Source organism: Macaca thibetana, chromosome 14, assembly GCF_024542745.1.
Source record: "Macaca thibetana thibetana isolate TM-01 chromosome 14, ASM2454274v1, whole genome shotgun sequence".
NCBI lineage: Eukaryota > Metazoa > Chordata > Mammalia > Primates > Cercopithecidae > Macaca > Macaca thibetana.
In genome coordinates, this window is record NC_065591.1 from 61362119 (window position 1) to 61381652 (window position 19534).

Genomic DNA, 19534 nt, shown 5'->3' on the forward strand with positions numbered 1-19534 from the left:
CTGTGTGATATTTTTGTCTCACCTACTATACATACATTAACACATAAACCATATGCATGTATTAATATAGAGGTGACAATAATGTTTTTATCTCTAAAACATGAGCATTTTGAGTGTGGTATATGAAACTTGAGCACAGTTTATGAAACTGATTATTTTGAGCATGTCACCTCAGACAGGTGTGTGTATGTACACAAGCTCACGTAGTAAAAAATTCACATATAGAGGTGTATAGAGTCCACATACAAGTACACACAGCCAGGTGCAAACATGGATGCAAATACCTAGAGACACATAAACAGACCCATATGTAGGGAAAACAATCATAACATGCTCAAACAGAAAGGGAAACATTTTACATAGATAGGCCTAGATATTTAGTCATAAAGACTATCTGAATTTCTCAAACCCAAATTGTTCAAGTTTGAAAGTGGAACAGAAATAATATGTGGGCCAGAATAGGGTGAATTCACATATCGACCAAGTCCGGATGAATAGTTATAGTCATTGGAGCCTCTTACTCATTGACATTACCACCATTATAAGACGGTGATGGGTTATAACTACTTTCTCGTTAGCACACAGAGATGCAGCTGCTGCCATCTTCACTGTATATCTCAGTCACCACAAATCCAGCCCTCCATGGGGCACAGCACCTTCCAAGAATATCATCTCCTTCGGTATATCTTATGTTTGTAGTTTACATTTTCCGTCGTTGCCCCACTTTTTTCTCTTTCTGCCTCACCTAGAGTATCCCAGCATGGCAGGATATGCAATTACTTGTGTTTTAATTATTCCATGATTAAATAATTTAACTCTTACCAGAATAATTCAGTGTTGTTTTAGGCATTGAAAAAATAGCAGTGAAAAAAAATAAAGATCCTTTATTTATTGACTTTACTGTCTTTTGTGGAGATACAAGTTATGTTAGGTGGTAAGTGCTATGAAGAAAAATGAATCAGAACAAGATATTCTACCTAGGGTGATCAGAGAAGGCCTCTCTGAAAAGGTGACATTTGAGCAGAAATCAGATGTAACTAGGAGAACTGAACATGCAATTCACTGGGAGAAGGATGATCCACGAGCTGTCTGAAAGTAAAAGCCCCAAGATAGCAGTATTCCTGCTGTGTTTTAAGAGTAACAAGAAGGTGATATAGCTGAAATGGATAAAAAGGAGTGGGGAATGGGAAGGAAGTCAGAGAGATTGTGAAAAGTTTTATAGGTCTGGTGAAAACTTTGGATTTTACTGTGAATGTAATAGTCACTGGTGAGTTTTGAGCAAATGAATCAAACCATTCAATTTATCAGTCTGACTTCACAATGGAGAATGCACTGTGGGAGAGAAAAACCAGGGAAGCAGAGAAACCAGTTAGGAGGCTTTTATAATAGAGAAGTTGAGAAACAGTGGTTTCTTGCACTGGGGTGGGAGCAGGGGAGGTGTTGAGAAGTAGATTCTGGACTCTAAAGAATCTCTGTGGACCCATCCACAGAGATTTGTGTGCTCAACAAACCCCTTCTGAGCCCCACCATGGCCATCAGTAAGAGTGAAGAACAGGCTTACAAACTTTCAAGTGTTTCTAGAAAGCTCACTGCCAAAGACCCCTGCTTCATGTCCACACCTACCAAAAAGAAGTCTCAAGAAATAAATTACAGTGAAAATGGATTTTTTGCCTCCCCATTTAATATGATTAAGCTTCATACCCTCTCTGCTACAGCTTGCATAAAAAGCTCAAGCTATCCAGGTCATCTTTTTTATTTTCATCACAATATGCTCTGAAAATTCCTTACTTGACTCATTTGTCTACTCATTACCAATTTTCCAAGTCTTTTCATCCTACCATTTAGAAGTCATAACTCAGCAATAGAAAAACCCACATATCTACAACCTTCTTTCTAAAGATGACTATACCTTTTTGCTATCATGGAGATCTGGATGTTCACTGAAGACACTGCTTCTCCAGCAGTGGCTACATCTTTGTTCCCCTTGAACTTGGAAGTGGATAGATGTCATTCTTGCACCATCTTGCTGCTTCTCAGCCCTAGTTTTCTGGCTCCAAGATTATTTCATGACCTATGAATATAATAATTGTAGCATAATACTTGCCTAGTTAACTCATTATGGTGATACTGAACTCTTCACCTAGTCTCTGTTTAGGCAAAGAAAAGCATACAACTGTGCTGACTAGTTTCATTTAAACTTATTATGAAAAGATTTAATTATTGTCTTAGCAATCCTAACTGCATTTTCCCAGTCCAGTAATTCTCACCAGAATCTGCACCAGGATCACCCAGAGGGTGTGTTAAAATACAGATTTCTGCGTGACATTCCAAGGGTGTCTGATTCAGTAGGTCTACAGCAGCGTTGAAATCTAATAAGTTTCCAGGTGGTGCTAATGCTGTCTGTTTGGAGATCATACCTGGAAATCTACTATCCTAGTTAACTCACTAAATTATTGTTAGTCCAAACTGCATCATTTTGTAAACTTCCCACTATTTTGCAGACCTTGGTCAAACTGAAACATTTCACAGCGGTTCAGGCTATGAGAAACATCCTGCCTAACCACCTGACCACAAGGAGGACAAAGGCCCAACTAAAGTAACATCCCTATCATATCTTGCTAGGCAAAGGTCCATTGAACACCACGATGATATCCTACAGAAACAAGGACCAAACCGCCTCATCCTGAGAACACCTTATCAATATCCTGCCAGGCAGCAAGCCATACTGCTCAGACCACTCGCTCCCATACCTATAAACTACCCCAGCCTGTAAGAAGCGGTGGGCTCTGGCATTAGGCTGGTCCCACACTTCTCTAGGTTTTATGCTAGATATAAAGCCTGCATTTGCTGTGTTTGTGTGTCTTTCTTTAACCCTTGCCTTCTCTTCGAAACCTAACACTTATTCTTTCAGATGATCAATTCATATCTTGTTTTCTCTTCTCTAAATCTTAAAAGTTGTGTTTATTTCAACAAGAAAGACAATAATAATCAGAAGGGACTTCTACCTGTGTCTACCATGAAATCAATCAACTAGCTTACATCTGTCCCAATACACTCTGCCTCCCATGCATTCTGCTGTCATGAATAAACTGTTCATATCCCTAAATCAAGCTCTCCACATGGGCACTTGCTCCCAATCTCTCTGACTTATCTATTCAATAACTTAATAGTTTTCCCTTTCTCATGCATCAATTTTTTCTACTCATTGGATTGCTTCCATCAGAATATAAACATCACACACTATTCTTAAGACAAAAAATCTAAAAAGCCTTTAACCCCACATTCCCACATAGCTGTCATCCCCTTTCTTGCATTTATAATACCCTTACTAGATCTACTTTTTCCCAAACAATTTGCTTTTAAACACACTCTAATCAGGCTTCCTTCCTCTACTATCCTTCCAAAGTTTGTCTCATCATGGTCTCCAATTCTTTATTTTTTCAAATCCAGTGGCCAATTCTCAATCCTCATTCTCCTGACCTAGCAGCATCATTTGACATGGCTGGTCACTCTCTCCTTTTTGAAACTCTTCTTCCTTTGGCCTTTCTCTTTTCTCTTTTTTTCTACCTTATTGTTTTATTTTTTCTCAGTTTCCTTTGCCAAATTCTTCTGATCTTCCAGATTTCTAAATGTTATAGAGCCACAAAACTCAGATTTTAAAATCTCTATCATTTTGCCTGTATGCACTAACTAGCTAATCTAAACCAGTCCATGATGTTAAGCACCCTTTGAATGCTAATAAACTCTGGACTTATAATATTCAACTACCATTGTACATCTCCATTTGTATGTAAAATAGACATCTCAAATGTATGTAAAACTGTTTAACAACCTGCTGATTTAGAGAAAGTGCTTATTCCCAATCTTTATCTTAGTAAATATTCAGTCCTTTGAGTTCCTTTGGAGGATAACGATTTCTTTAAAAAAAAAAAAAAAAAAAAAAAATTATGTCATGCTTGACTCCTCCCTTATACCCCAAATCCCATCCATCAGCAAATCAATACTTTGAAAATACGTAAAGAATTCATGGTTAATGTTGAATAAGACAGAAAACTGGGACATAGGATACTAGGAAGAAGCCCCTGGACCAGGAAGTAGCTGAATGAGGGTCTGAATGGAGACAGAGAGGACTGAGAGATGTTTTATAATGTTCCAATCCCAGTCTGAGCCTCCACAGAAGTCTCCACAGGAAGGCACTTGAGGTGGAAGAAGGTAGAAGTGGTAAAAGATGGGACAGCAAGAGTTCCCAGAGATCCAGAGCTCGTTAGAGAAGTCTCAAGAACCTTCTGATTGAGGCTGTGACGTCAGCACTGAGGTCACAGAAGGGACCTGATAGTGCGGGTTCTGACCCAGAAGGCCACAGGGGTGGCTGTGTAGCAAGATGAGGGAGGTTTGGAGCCTTGCATAAAGAGAAGGACGGGACCACAGCTGACTGGTATGTACACCCCAGCCTGGGCCCTTCCTCCTACCTTTGTCCCTGTACTCATCAACTACAGACCTCTTTCCCAGGGCCCTGTATTTCCCTCCCCTGATTCCAACATGTCTCAATCCTGCAATCCTCCTAAAGCATCCTGCCCCAGAAACCTCATGGCCCCTTTCGTGTAGACCCTGCAGCTTTCCCTATCCTGATATTCAAGCCCCTTTTCATGCTCACCTTTCCTACTTTTGCCATTGCCTGAAAGGATGATCTTGGTCTCCCATCCCCATGCCCCTAGCTGTGTCCCCACAGACCTGGGCCTCCTGCTGCCACCATGGCCAAAGGTGGAGAAGCCCTGCCACAGGGCAGCCCAGCACCAGTCCAGGATCCCCACCTCATCAAGGTGACAGTGAAGACGCCCAAAGACAAGGAGGATTTCTCAGTTACGGACTCATGCACCATCCAGCAGCTGAAGGAAGAGATATCTCAGCGCTTTAAGGCCCACCCTGATCAGCTTGTTCTAATCTTTGCTGGCAAAATCCTCAAGGATCCTGACTCCCTGGCACAGTGTGGAGTGCGAGACGGCCTCACTGTCCACCTGGTCATCAAGATGCAGCGCCGTGCCATGGGCAGTGAGTGCCCAGCTGCCTCTGTCCCTACCCAGGGCCCAAGTCCTGGATCACTCCCTCAGCCAAGCTCCATTTACCCAGCAGATGGGCCCCCTGCCTTCAGCTTAGGTCTCCTCACAGGCCTCAATGGGCTGGGCTTGACCTATCGTGGCTTCCCTGACCAGCCAAGCTCACTAATGCGGCAGCATGTGTCTGTGCCTGAGTTTGTGGCTCAGCTCATTGATGACCCCTTCATCCAGGGTCTGCTGTCCAACACAGGCCTGGTACGCCAGCTGGTTCTTGACAACCCCCATATGCAGCAGCTAATCCAGCACAACCCTGAGATTGGGCATATTCTCAACAACCCTGAAATTATGCGGCAGACACTGGAGTTTTTACGTAACCCTGCCATGATGCAGGAGATGATACGTAGCCAGGACCGGGTGCTCAGTAACTTGGAGAGCATTCCCGGTGGCTACAATGTGCTTCGCACTATGTACACAGATATTATGGACCCGATGCTTAATGCAGTCCAGGAGCAGTTTGGTGGCAATCCCTTTGCCACTGCCACTACCGATAATGCCACCACCACCACAAGCCAACCTTCAAGGATGGAGAATTGTGACCCTCTCCCCAACCCCTGGACTTCTACACATGGAGGCTCAGGTAGCAGGCAACAAAGGCAGGATGGGGATCAGGATGCAGCTGACATCAGAAATAGGTTTCCAAACTTTCTGGGTATTATAGGACTCTATGACTATCTCCAGCAATTACACGAGAACCCCCAGTCCCTAGGAACTTATCTACAGGGGACAGCATCTGCCCTCAGCCAAAGCCAGGAACGACCACCACCAGTAAACAGAGTTCCCCCATTGTCACCCTCATCTCAGGAGCCTAGGTCAGGCCAGCCTCTCCCCAAGGAGTCAGTAGCAATCAAGGGAAGGTCCTCCTGCCCAGCTTTCCTGAGATACCCCACAGAGAATGGTACTGGAAAAGGTGGAGACCAAGATGGTGCAGGGAAAAGCCCTACTGGACATAGCACAAACTTGCCTGATCTTGTCTCGGGGCTGGGAGATTCTGCCAACAGGGTTCCATTTGTTCCTTTAACCTCTTCCCCCACGGCAGCCATTCCTGGAATCCCTGAGCCTCCCTGGCTGCCATCCCCACCTTATCCAAGATCTCTGAGGCCAGATGGCATGAATCCGGCTCCACAGTTACAGGATGAGATACAACCACAGCTGCCACTGCTGATGCACCTTCAGGCAGCCATGGCAAACCCCCGTGCCATGCAAGCCCTGCGGCAGATTGAGCAGGGTCTGCAGGTCCTAGCTACTGAAGCACCTCGCCTCCTACTCTGGTTCATGCCTTGCCTAGCGGGGATGGGTAGTGTGGCAGGAGGTATACAGTCTAGAGAAGATCCCCTTATGTCTGAGGATCCTCTCCCAAATCCACCTCCTGAGGTGTTCCCAGCACTGGACTCTGCAGAGCTGGGCTTCCATTCCCCTCCCTTTCTCCATATGCTGCAAGATTTAGTTAGTACAAATCCCCAGCAGCTGCAGCCTGAGGCTCACTTTCAGGTGCAGCTGGAGCAACTGCGGTCCATGGGCTTTCTGAATCGTGAAGCCAATCTTCAGGCCCTCATTGCTACGGGGGGCGATGTGGATGCTGCTGCGGAGAAGCTGAGACAGTCATAGGAGCCTTAGTCATTCAGACCATACGTTTTCCTCTGTGCCTTTTTCCCATATCCTATTTCCCTAGCTCTCCCATTTTTGAATACAGCTGCATTATAAACAAAATTTACTATGATGCCCTTTACTGTGGAGGCAATGTTGTTCCAGAGTCAACGAGGAAGACTAATTGCCAAAACATAGTGGAGGCACTGTGTATGAGTCAACCACTTGTACCACTATACCATCGGGGGGCCCCGGTCTGAGCTCTGCTTATGCCTATCTTGAGATGCAATTACACCCAATTTCCAATGTGAACTCTTGCCTGAGTCTCATTCATGTGGGCTATGAGAAAAAAGGAAGGATACGGGAGAAGAGGTAGTGATAAGGGCTGTCTCTACATGGATGGAAGGACTTGGAGGGAAACTAAAAGATCTGAAGTTAGAAGATCTTCTTCACAGGTTTGAAGAACAGAGGAGGAAATGTTGTTGCAACCTTTTGAAGGTTGAGGCCTGCAACTTTCCCAGTGTTCTTTCAGCGTTTCTTCAGATTTTGTGTCCTGTAGTAGCTGCTACCAGGTGCTCTGGTTTTCCGAGCTCCCTACCACTAACCTGACTGAAAAATGGGTACAGTTTCTTTCTTTAACTTCCCCTGAAGACTATCCCCCAAGTGGCTTTCACTTCCAGGATTTGATGCTGATCTCTGAGCAGATAGAGCAGCAAAGGAGTCAGCGTGACTTCTCAGATTCCTGAATCTCACCGACTTTATACAGTCCCTTGTAACCAGATTCAGAGAGTTAATTTTTTGCAACTTCAAGCTCAAAATTGAAGACCTACTCTGTGTATAGCATTCTGCTAGCTATTGGGAATTCAATATGAGAAAAAGAGTTTTACTCACTGCCCTGCCTCTATGAATTTATGATCTTATAGCAAGAATTGTGCAAATTGTGACTATACAATTCACATTATATATAATTACAAACTATAATAAGTGGTGTAAAGAAAAAGATGAGGAGCTGTGAAATAGCATGAACAGGGTCTTGATCTAGTCTGGAGAGACAGGCTTCTGTGAGTGTGTACTGCAAACTAGAATTAAAAAGTGGTTAAGAATTAAGTAGGTAAAGCTCTGAAGGAGGAGGGAAGAGCTTTCCTGCAGAAGAGCTATTATGTACAAAGGCACCGACATAGGACGTGCATAACATACGGAAGATGCCCTTGGCATCTCAGACTAAATCCTTGTTTGCATTCAAGGATGCTTTGCATTACCCATGTACTTCTAGGGTAAAAGTGCTACAGTTCATAAATCAAGCCGGTAAATAATGCTTTCCAATCCATATGCACATAAATGTGTCAGGTAAACTCACTGTAGACAAATGCACATCCGCTTAAATACATCTTCACATGGGTACATTCTATGTACATATGTAAAAGCCTGTTAAATCAGTTTCATCGTAAAATGGAAGTGTAAACATAAGAAACATTCACACTATATTCCTGTCAAGGAAGTAAAGAGGTCTTGATGGGGGCTATCTAAAAGTGGCTCTGGTGTGTGTTTAGATGTCAGAGACTCAGTACTGGGAGAGAGAGAACCTCTACTTGGAGCCCAGGATATTTTGATCATCCTGTGTAACTTAGAGCTGCTAGCGCAAGGCTTAAAGGAGATAAAAGCAGCCTTTGGGAAAACATTTATTCTAGCGATTTAGGTTTCGATGTCTAGGTTGAGCACAAGGCTCTTGATATGATTTGGCTCTGTATCCCCACCCAGATCTCATCTTGTAGCTCCCATAATTCCCACATGTTGTGTGAGGGACCTGGTGTGAGATGATTGAATCATGGGGGCGGGTCTTTCCCTTGCTGTTCTGGTGATAGTGAATGGGTCTCACGAGATCTGACGGTTTTAAAAACCAGAGTTGCTGTGCACAAGCTCTCCTTTTGCCTGCTGCTATGCCGGGAAGATGGGACTTGCTTCTCCTGGCCGTGGTTGTGAGCACGCCTCCCCAGCCATGTGGAACTGTAAGTCCAGTAAACCTCTTTCTTTTATAAATTGCCCAGTCTCGGGTATGTCTTTATTAGCAGCGTGAAAACAGACTAATACAGCTTCAGTTTCCCCTCACTGCGCTCCCCATTAGGGGATAGTTTTTGTCCAGATTAAAGAAAAACCTATTGTTTATGGTGGTGCTAGGGGAAATGAAGAGGAAACTTTCGCCTCTCCATTTTCTTCAGTTGATAAGGCGAGTTCTCTGGGTCTGCCTCTGACTGGGGAAGATATACATTGAACCCCAAATTTCTATCCTTGGAAGTCCAGGTAGGTCTGAGGACAAAAACAACCTAATAGAAATGTTGCTGCATTTATCTGACTTCCATTTGAGCCAAAGAAAACCTGAGGGTCATATGAAGTTAAGCCCTGTTAGTTGGAAGGCCAGGTAGGTCTGAGGAAAAAACAAACAACCTAATGGGAAGAAATGTTACTTGGTTTTTTTTTTTTTGAGAAGGAGTCTTGCTCTGTCGCCCAGGCTGGAAGGCAGTGGCGCGATCTCTGCTCCCTGCAAGCTCCGCCGCCTCCCGGGTTCACGCCATTCTCCTGCCTCAGCCTCCCTAGAAGTTGGGACTACAGGCGCCCGCCACCACGCCCGGCTAATTTTTTTGTATTTTTAGTAGAGACGACGTTTCACCATATTCGCCAGGATGGTCTCGATCTGATCTCGTGATCTGCCCCCTTCGGCCTCCCAAAGTGCTGGGATTACAGGCGTGAGCCACTGCGCCCGGCCGATGTTACTGTTTTTATCTGCCTTCCATCTGGGGTAAAGAAAGCCTGAGGCTCGTTTGAAGTTAAGCCCTGCTCATCAAAGAAGACAGCAGGTGAACCGGGTCTAAGAGTCTTAGCTAAGGAGAAGAGTGTTCATTTAGTGGATGATTCTCTTGCCATAACCTCTTAGAGCCCTTCACAATTGGCTGGGTGCTTGGACTCCTTGCTGTAGCTTCATCAGAGAGTAAACTCATCAGCCTCATGCCTGGCTCCAGGGTGGTGAATCCAGGAGGAGGAGGCTTCTGGGGCAGGGAGGGTCGCTGTCTTCTACCTAGCAGCTAAGGTAGGGCCTGGTACATGGAAAGTGTGCAATCAATGATTGAATGAGTGTTAAACAATGAGTGACTAAGTGAGCAAACAAATGAGAAAGTGATTTGGGACAGTGGGTGGATACAAATCAAATTAAAGATGTCACAGGACCAGAGCTTGTGCTTTGGAAAATAAAAGCTATGAGAATTTTAGGGGGAGGAGGTCCCTGCAGGCTGATGTTGCTGAAAGAGCAGGCCTCCTAGGACTTCCCATCTGCTGTCCCTATTCTTACTCTCTATCAGCCATCGCCCAAGATCAAATCTGGGTTGTGGAAGGACAGGCCAAGGGGGTTATACAGGTGGAGAAGAGAAGATAGTCATAGAGTTTTGGTCATGCTGGGCCTACTGCCTGGCCCTTTCCAAAGAAATTGTACTCTTTCTTCAGACCAAGAGATTTGCTAGAAAGCAGAAAACCAAACCATGGTAAAGTCTGCAGTACTGAGAACTGATTTGGGTAACAATTAGCCAGGAAAGTAGACAGCAGTTAAGGAGAAAGGTATCCAAACAATAAAAAGTGCTTTTAAGCATCAGTGTTATTTCCTTTTTTTTTTTAAAAAAAAAAACCAGAACTAATATCTTCATCATAAACATATCCCCATATTTTTTCTATATGTTTTAGGATTTCATTACTTGTTTTTATTTAATATTAATAGCTAACACTTATTGAGGCTTTACTATATGTTAGGCTCTGTTCCAAGCTTTTTACATCTGATTCCACAGAATAGTCCTTTAGCACAGGTATTAGTAGTATCCATATTTTATGGATGAGGGCAGCTGAGGCAAATGAAGAGGGGAAGTATATCCCTTAAAGCTATAAAGCACTTCATATTACAGCCAGGATTAGATAGTCTAATTCCAGAGCCTATACGCTTAATCACTGCAATAAATCAAGTTAATTTAATTTATGCTTCAATCCTTACCCCTAAAAAAGTAGAGCAGGGCAGAATTTGTGATACTGAAATTTTTACCCCCTGAGTCCTGTGAATGTCTACACTAGATTGAAATGTCGTCATTACCATAGCCTATATATGTGTAGATGTTTTTATTTGTTTCTTTGCTTTTTATTTCATCTAATACTACACTTCCTCAATTATTTTAACTTTGAAATATTGAATGACAAAAAGAATAATGCCTGGCATTGCAAAATATCATTGACTAATTTTGTCTGTTTTTCCAAGTACACTTTATAGCAGATGTCAAATTTCAGAAAAGGCCAAATGAGATTTTGATTGGCTTTCCATTATACTTATAAATTGGAGCAATGTTGAGAAATTTGCAATAGGCAGTCTTTCCTTTTAAAATAGGAAATGTTTCTGTTTATTAAACTTTATTTCTTTGTAAAAAAAAAAAAGTGTAGTTTCTTCAAATAAGTTTTACACATTTGGGTTTATTTACACGTGACATTTTCTGATTGTTATTTTGAATGACAATTTTTTCATTATATTTTCTGAGTGAATTAGGCTGTGATGAAACTGTGCTATTATTACTTCAGATTTTTTTTTTTTTTTTTTTTATGAGACAGAGTCTCGCTCTGTCGCCCAGGCTGGAGTGCAGTGGCGCGATCTTGGTTCACTGCCTCCCAGGTTCATGCCATTCTCCTGCCTCAGCCTCCCGAGTAGCTGGGACTACAGGCGCCCACCACCACGCCCAGCTAATTTTTTGTGTTTTTAGTAGAGACGGGGTTTCACCATGTTAGCCAGGATGGTCTCGATCTCCTGACCTTGTGATCTACCCGCCTCGGCCTCCCAAAGTGCTGGGATTACAGGTGTGAACCACTGCCCCCAGCCAGATCTTTTTTTAATAGATACTCATGCAATCAAGTGTATGCATCTTTGATAAATAGTTGCAAAGCCTCTACTCTTCTAATAATTTGTATGTATGTAAGTTGTACATAAGATAGGTAAAATAAGAATATAAGAAAACACTACCCAGACAGCACTACCAATACCAGGATGTTTGTCCTTTTATATATTTTAATACAACCATGATTGTACTGTACATAGTTTCATAACCTACCTTTTTAACTTGGTAATATATCATCAAGTTTTCCAAGTTATTAATTACCCTTTGACACTCACAGTTCAATAAATATTTCCTGAACATTACATGTAAGAAACGATGTTTGGTGCTAGGAATACAATGGTAAACAACATTATGTTTCCTACCCTAAGGAGTTTAAAATATAGTGGCAATGACAGATTTCAGTTAACTCTTACAGAGATCTTACAGAAAACGAGGCACTGTTCTATAGCCTTTGCAAACAGTTGTTTAATTCTTACAAAAACCCTGTAAAGTAGGCTCTATAATTAAACCTATTTTTACAGGTAAGTAAACTAAGGCATAAGAAGGTAAAATGTCTAGTCCAAGATTACATAGCAAGTGAATGGTTGAGCTGAAGTTGGAATTTGAACCAGTCTTTCTAGAGACCACACTCTTCACTCTTATCCTATATCATCTTCTATTACATAAATGATTATTGATTTATAATTATAACAAATTTCATGCAGGAAATAAGGTATTTTGCTAGTGTATATGGCAGGAGGAGGGATATATTTTTAGAAGGATAGTCAGAATCTCTCTGGAGGAAGTATTTATACAGAGACTTGAAGGGTAAGAGGAAGTTAGACATTCAAAGAGCTAGGGGAAAAATGTCTCATGCAAAGGAGAAAGGATAAAAGAGAATCCTGATTTTGACTAGAACTCAATACATTCATGGAAAAATTAAAGAAGGCCAGTGTGTCTGGAGTACAGAGAACGAGAGGGAGAGTGCTTCAAGGTGACGTGGGAAAGACAGGTGAGTGCAAGGTCATGAAAGTTTGTCACCCATGCAGAGACATTCATTCTCATCTTGCACAGGGAATGAATGAGAGGGTGACAAGTGGAGAAGCAGAGCCAATCTGAAGACCTCTGTAGTCATTCAAGTGAGAGATGGTATTGGCTTAGAATAGGGTTCTTGACATGTGTGTATGACAAGAAGTGGACAACTGAGAACATATTTTGGAGATAGAATTTACAAAGCTTTCTGATGAGATTAAATGTGCAAGATTAAAGAAAGGGAGAATTTACTCATAGGTGGGAGCTGAACAACGAGAACACGTGGACATGGCGGAGAATGTCACACACCAGGCCTGTCGGGGGTTGGGGGGTCTGGGGTAGGGATAGCAGTAGGAGAAATACCTAATGTAAATGATGAATTGATGGGTGCAGCAAACCAATATGGAACATGTATACCTATGTAACAAACTTGCATGTTATGCATATGTACCGTAGAACTTAAAGTATAATAATAAAAAACAACAGGGAGAAATTAATAAGCAAAGGAGAAAATATCATATAATGGTAAATTCTATGCATATAATCAAAATATAGTGATAGGATAGTGAATTAGTGAGAAAGTGATGTGAATAACTAAAAGGGACAATCTTGTTATAAAGTCTTAGGGAACAGCTACTGTGGCAGCCTTAAGGGTAAGTTGGGCACTTGGTGTATTCTAGAAGGAGAAGGGAAGCCAGTGTGGTCAAGCTTCTTAGACAAGAGGAAAATTATCAGCAAGAGGAAGTCAAGGAAACAGGCAGGAGTCCAACTATGTGAGGCTTTACAGCTAGTCAAGGAATTTGGATTTTATCCTAAGTATAATAAGAAGGTAACTTTTGCTACTCCCATCAGGATTTTATTTGATATAGTTAAATAAGCTTTTAAGACTATCATACGCCACATTTAGCCCGAATCTACTCAAAGCACACAGAAAACAAAGCAAAAATCACCAGTAGGGCAGAATCAGGCATTCCTCATTTGGTGGGAGTTCTTATTGTAACCCAGGCATAGGTTAGTATAGCCACCCAGAAGTCATCTTCTCCCAGGTGTAAGCAGTCAAAATCTGTATCAGGCAAGTCAAAGAGATGCTGCAGGTTAAGCCCTCATGCCCCATAGTAGCTAATATGCTTTTCAGCCTTCCATACACCTGTGTTCTAGACTCTGCAAGAAACGCCTTATTATAATTTCCCCAGACTCAGGGCTGCCCAAAGCATGGAATCTCCAACAGGTATTTATGATTCATTACAACTTCTTCCCATTCAGAAAAGTTTGCCAATCAAGGGTCATTTCTATCACAGACAGTGCTGCCTAGTGTCAACCTAAATAATAGCAGAGAGACAAGCTTGCCAAATAAATAGTTTATTCAGGAATAAATAGGACTATAACCTGGGATATGCATGCTCTGACAGATCATAGGCATATTCAGGGAGGTGGAGGCAAGGGAAAACGTTCAAAGGCAAAAGGAACTATATGAAGGTTGTTTTGAAACAAAAGTTCATTGGTCATAGGGGCTTCCCACAGATGGTGACATGTGCACTGACCACAGCTAGGAGTGGGTCTTCATAGAAGTGACATGACTACAGGGTTGTGGTTTAGTAGAGCTACTTGCAAGGCCACAGTTAGGACTGCCTATTACTGGAAAGATGTCCTCATCGAAGTGGCTTAATTCCAAGGTGTGGTTTTGGCAGAGTCCCTTGTGACAGTTCTTGTTATCAGGCATATATACATAAGGACCCTCCTTTTATGAAGGTCCCAAACTAAATGGACTTTCTGGCTCCATTTAGTTTGATTTTGACATGAATGATTCCATTTTGGTAATGACAGTTTTCACACTAGCAATATAATTGGTATTTTACAGTTGTCTAGTTTTCGGGGAAACAGAGCCAGTAGTTTAACTGAAAGTCAGATTCTCATGCAACAGAGGAGTTTTGTTAACCCTTTTACTTACATACTTCAGAACACATGTGGCACTATGGTCTGAGATAGATACTAGTGAGCATAGTGATTTAGAACTGGCTCAAGTAGCTTTCAGTTGGGTTTACTACTGCAAGAGCAAAGAAGCAGGGCAAAAGATATGTGAAATTAAATACACAGAAGAGTAGGTGGACATAGGTCCTCATCACTTCCATAATTCTCACAAGGGTGCACATAATTTGGTCAATGCGTCCTTTGCAAAATGGTCTAGCAGGTCAAGGGGCCAAGAATGTGAGCTCACGGTCTCTTATACCACTAGGCTAGGCAGGGATCACATCAGCACTCCAGAGCCTATTTGCCAAAATAAAAGGCAATTCTTTGCAGAGTAGATTACATATTCCATGTTCTCATTACTGTATCATTAGGACCATGGTAGTCCTAGTCACAGATGGGAATTTAATTAAGATAGTGAAATGAACTTATTTCCCTTGGCTGTTAAGTTGGCAGTTGATGGTGAGGGTAAGAGTGGAAGCTGACAAGCTAGTACTGGGATCTGCAGAAGCCCAGGGAAGAGATTGTTTAGACTTGTGTCATAATAGTACTGATAGGGTGGTAGATTCAGGACATATTTTTGAGGCTTGGTAGAAAGGGCTTGCTGATGGAATTAATCATGGGACAGTAGGCTTTTGACTTGTGCAGTTAAGAGGATAGTGACCTCTAAGAAGGAGAATAACTAGAGGAAGAGGGTTTTCAGAGGAATATAAAAAATACTGTTTTGACCCTGTTAGTTGAGGTCCCTATTAGACTTCAAGTGTTCTGGGCATATTCAGAGGAATATAAAAAATACTGGATTATTTGTCTAATCCAGAGATGTAGACTTGCTGCTCTTAAGCATGTGTGAGTGTTACTGAAAGCCATGAATGATATCCAGGTTGACTGTGCAGACAGAAACAAGAGTGGGACCCAGAGCTGGTCCAAATTTATTAATCCTATTTTCATAAAGTAAATTCACAGAAATAGATTTATTCACAGAAATAGGTCAAAGAGTAACCAAAGACTTGAGTTTAACAATGTAAATGCTATTTTGAATGGCTGTACTGTCATATCTCCACATTAAAACAGGATAGGGAGGCACTGGGGCCAATTTTTCATAGACAGCTTTTAAGAAAACCTAGGTCAGAAGGTCAAGCAGTTGAACTTTGTGCCCTGTCAGCCCCTAATTTCCCTGTCAACTTGAACTTCATTCTAGAAGTTCAGTCCCTGCCTTTGCAGCCGTGTACTTTCTTGGAATGTTTTATGTTCAAATATGTCGCATGTCGGAATGATAGCTCTCTGGCCTGTGGGACAATCTATGATTAATGCATCCCACGAGAGTACATGCCTTTCATCTGGCCTCCAGCCCTTATTGAATGGGGGCAAGATTGAAAATTTATAAAGATAGGATAAGGCCTATGGCAAAACGGAAACTCATTTAGAGGCTTATTAGTCAGACTGGAATTTAAAAAGGAGATTTTTCAAGAGATCATTATGTCTGTCTATTAAATCGGTTACCTGGGACGTGTCAGGAACATGAAAGTTCTATTGAATGCCTCTCCCAAGGACCCAGCATGCATGGTGTATCTTAAGAAGTAAAGGGTGTATCTTGGTTACAGTTAGTAATGTCTGTAACTCTGAAGGGAATGAGGGTTTTGGCAAGGCCTTGTATTGTCACCGTGGTATATGAGGAGATATACTAAAACTAATATTGTTTTGACTTACATTTTGGGTATATTTGTGAGCAAGAGATTCTAATATGTTGATTTTTTTTTTACCTTGAAGAAGACAATTTGTAGGTAATGGCCTGATAATTTATAATACATATGAAGATGGGACCATTTGTTGGCCAGGGCATCCAGTGTTAAGGCGATTGCCTTAAGATTGGCTAAGTGTGATGTTTCTTGGGTTCTGTCCTTTGTTAGGGACATCCTGGCTAATGGATGGAAAGCAGAAACATTCCACTAAGCTCTATCAGCTGTCATGGTTAGTAGTGCCATTGGCATAGTCCAGGAACTGCCACTGCTGTTCACTCAGTTAATCCCAAGGATCACCAAAGATAGCTAAGGGGTTTAGGGAAGGGTGACCTCCTCCAGCACCATGGTATCTGGCAAGGAACTGAGAACAGCGGAAGCTACCTCTTCTGCTGGTGGAATATCCTACAGTGCTCAAGTTTGGTTCCATACTGTCTTAGGGAGGCCTCAGTAGCTGTGCCAATGTTGTGAAGGTTGGTTTTTAAAACCCAAAACATAATGGGCAGGTGGGAGTGGAAGACCACACGCTAAGAGTTTGTAAGAGCCCCTATTTCCTGGAGAGTCCAGTAGGTAGTCAGTCATTAGTTGTTTAATGCCATTAATAAACGTGTCAAATGCATTTCCTTGGAAGAGGATACTATGAATGTGATGTCATACCTATGCTCCAGGAGAAAGGTGTGTATAGTTAAGAGCCTGTCTGCAAAGACTGTGTGCGATGGCAGAGCTGCTGAGAAATTCCATGGGTAGCTTGCAAAAGGTGTATTGAGTTCTTTTGAAGGTGGAGGCAAACGTGGTGAGAGATTGTTAAAATAGGAGTTTAGTCACCTGTAGTTGTCTTTACGTTCTGTCTCTGACTGATAAGAGAAAAAGGAAGAGACCCAGAGTCTCTAGGCAGCAACCTTAACCACAGGATACTCAGTCCCTCTACCCCTCAACTTGTTTTTTATTTGTAATCTCTATTTTCTTTGAATGCTTACCTGAGAAGATCCTGGTAGTCCCAAGTGTTCTGGTGGACACCCTCTCTAGAGTGTCCCAATCAACCTTAGAGAGCCTGGGGGTCTGCATGAGCAATAGTGGACTCAATTTTGTCTTTTAAATTATTTATTTTTTTGACAATTCATTTATTTATTTTGAGACAGAGTCTCACTCTGTCGCCCAGGCTGGAGTGCAATGGAGCGATCTCAGCTCACTGCAACCTCTGCCTCCCAGGTTCAAGCGATTCTCCTGCCTCAGCCTCCAGAGTAGCTGGGATTACAGGCCTGCACTAATTTTTGTATTTTTAGTAGAGATGGGGTTTCACCATGTTGGTCAGGCTTTAAGGAAGAGATTATTAACATGTCAACATGTACCAGCATTTAATAATACTCAACGCTTTTACCAGGTTAAGTGTAATTTACAATGAGCTGAGAAACATCTTCAGGTGTCTCAGGGGAAACAAGATCAAAGAGTTCCTTCCCCTCTCTTTCCTTTCCTCTCTCTCTTTTTTTTTTTTCATTGATTCATCGTCCTCTGTGGATGGGATCTGTGATAGCCCTTGGGGTTGGGGACCAATGAGCAATGGCTACAAGGATGCAGCAGAGAAGGTGCCACTGGTCCCAGCAGCATCGAGTCTAATCAAGTACTGTCTAGGACTATCCTCAGGGGGAGGACCATTTGACTCTTGGGGTCAGGAGAGTGAATTATATTCTTCTCCCAAGTGCTGTTGAGGGCAGGCAGCATCACTTACTAGAAGTCTACTACAGCCCACTGGCTCCCTCAGCTTTCCAGCTAGCATTCAGCAATATACACACCCATGACTCTATGATGGGGGAAACTCCACTCCTAGTGTCAGGGGATATTCAAATTATAATCACTTGAAGGTGCACTGAAGAACAGCCAAATCACATGGCCAATTCAAAAGAGGCTTCCCTCTTGGTGGGATTAAGTTGGAATGCAGTATCCTGGAGTGGGTTATTGGGATTGGGACAGGAGCTACACTTCTTTAGGAAGGGGATTCTTGGCAGTATTCAGAAGAGGTAATACAAAGCCATGTAAGGCAGTACACAAGAATGTCATCAGAGTAGAAAGGCCTCAAAAACAGTAGAGCCCAATCTAGATAGGCAATTAAACCATGAAAGGTGAAAGGGCATCTCTGAGGGACATTTCACTGCAGTTTAGAATGATCCCATTTTTGTTGCCAATTGTGTTTTAAATGAGTCCCTTTGTGGGGTCTTTAAAAATTGTTACAAGGCATGGAAATCACACTCAGAAATGCATATGAGATAAAAATTTATTATCACAGTTTCTAGAGGGAATCACAGGCATGCCATGCCAGGGGCCCTATGAGAAGAACTCCTAGGGAGCAGGCTCCATCAAGCAGGAGAGCCAAGAGAGAATGTGAACCCATGGGGCAGGTACCTCCATTGAGAGTCAATGTGGACTACACAAGCAAGAAGCAGGAGGGGATTTTACTGGTACATTTGAATATCATTAGGTCACAATCAGGGAAGGCAAGAAGAGGAACTTGTGGCAGGAACCAGCCTTATCACACAGGTGCACCTGGTAACTTGGTGAGGGGTGGATTGCTCAGAGACTGTTCATGGAGAGGTTAATGTATCAGGAACATATGAAGTTAAAAAAAATTACAGTATGCCACCCTGCTACGCTGTATTTTGGTTACAAATTTTATGGAGAATAACTTTTCTATCCCTTCACCTTCAGCCTATGCGTGTCCTTACAGCTAAAGTGAGTCTTTTTCAGGCAATATATAGTTTGATCTTGTTTTATCCATTTAGTCACTCTATATGTTTTGATTGGAGAATGTAATCCATTTAAAGTGATTATTGATAGGCAAGGACTTACTATCATTATTTTGTTAATTGTTTTCTGACTGTATTGTAGTTCCTGTTTCTTCCTCTCTTCTTGTTTTCCTTTTTGATTTGATGATTTCTTTTGTAGTACTATGCATTGATCTCTTTATTTTTGTCTTTTGTGTACCTACTACAGATTTTTAGTTTGGAATTACCATAAAGTTTGCATAAAACATCTTATAACAGTCTATTTTAAGCTGATAACCTAAGTTAAACTGCATACAAAAACTCTACATTTTACTTCTCCTCACCTACACATTTTGTATTACTAATGTCACAATTTATAACATAATACACTGTATCCATTAGCAAATTATCATATAGATATTTTAAAAATTTGTTTCTTTAACTTTTATACTAAGATT

The 19534-nt window shown here is 42.0% G+C and overlaps 1 protein-coding gene across 1 annotated transcript; it reads left to right on the forward strand.

Annotated features, from left to right (window-relative positions):
- The first annotated feature begins 4320 nt into the window (after positions 1 to 4320).
- Positions 4321 to 7010, forward strand: UBQLN3 (ubiquilin 3). Its single transcript, XM_050756168.1, has 2 exons — positions 4321 to 4435; positions 4716 to 7010. Exon 2 carries the CDS (start codon positions 4752 to 4754, stop codon positions 6717 to 6719), a length of 1968 nt encoding a protein of 655 aa, XP_050612125.1. The 5' UTR covers positions 4321 to 4435; positions 4716 to 4751; the 3' UTR covers positions 6720 to 7010.
- The last annotated feature ends 12524 nt before the right edge of the window (positions 7011 to 19534 follow it).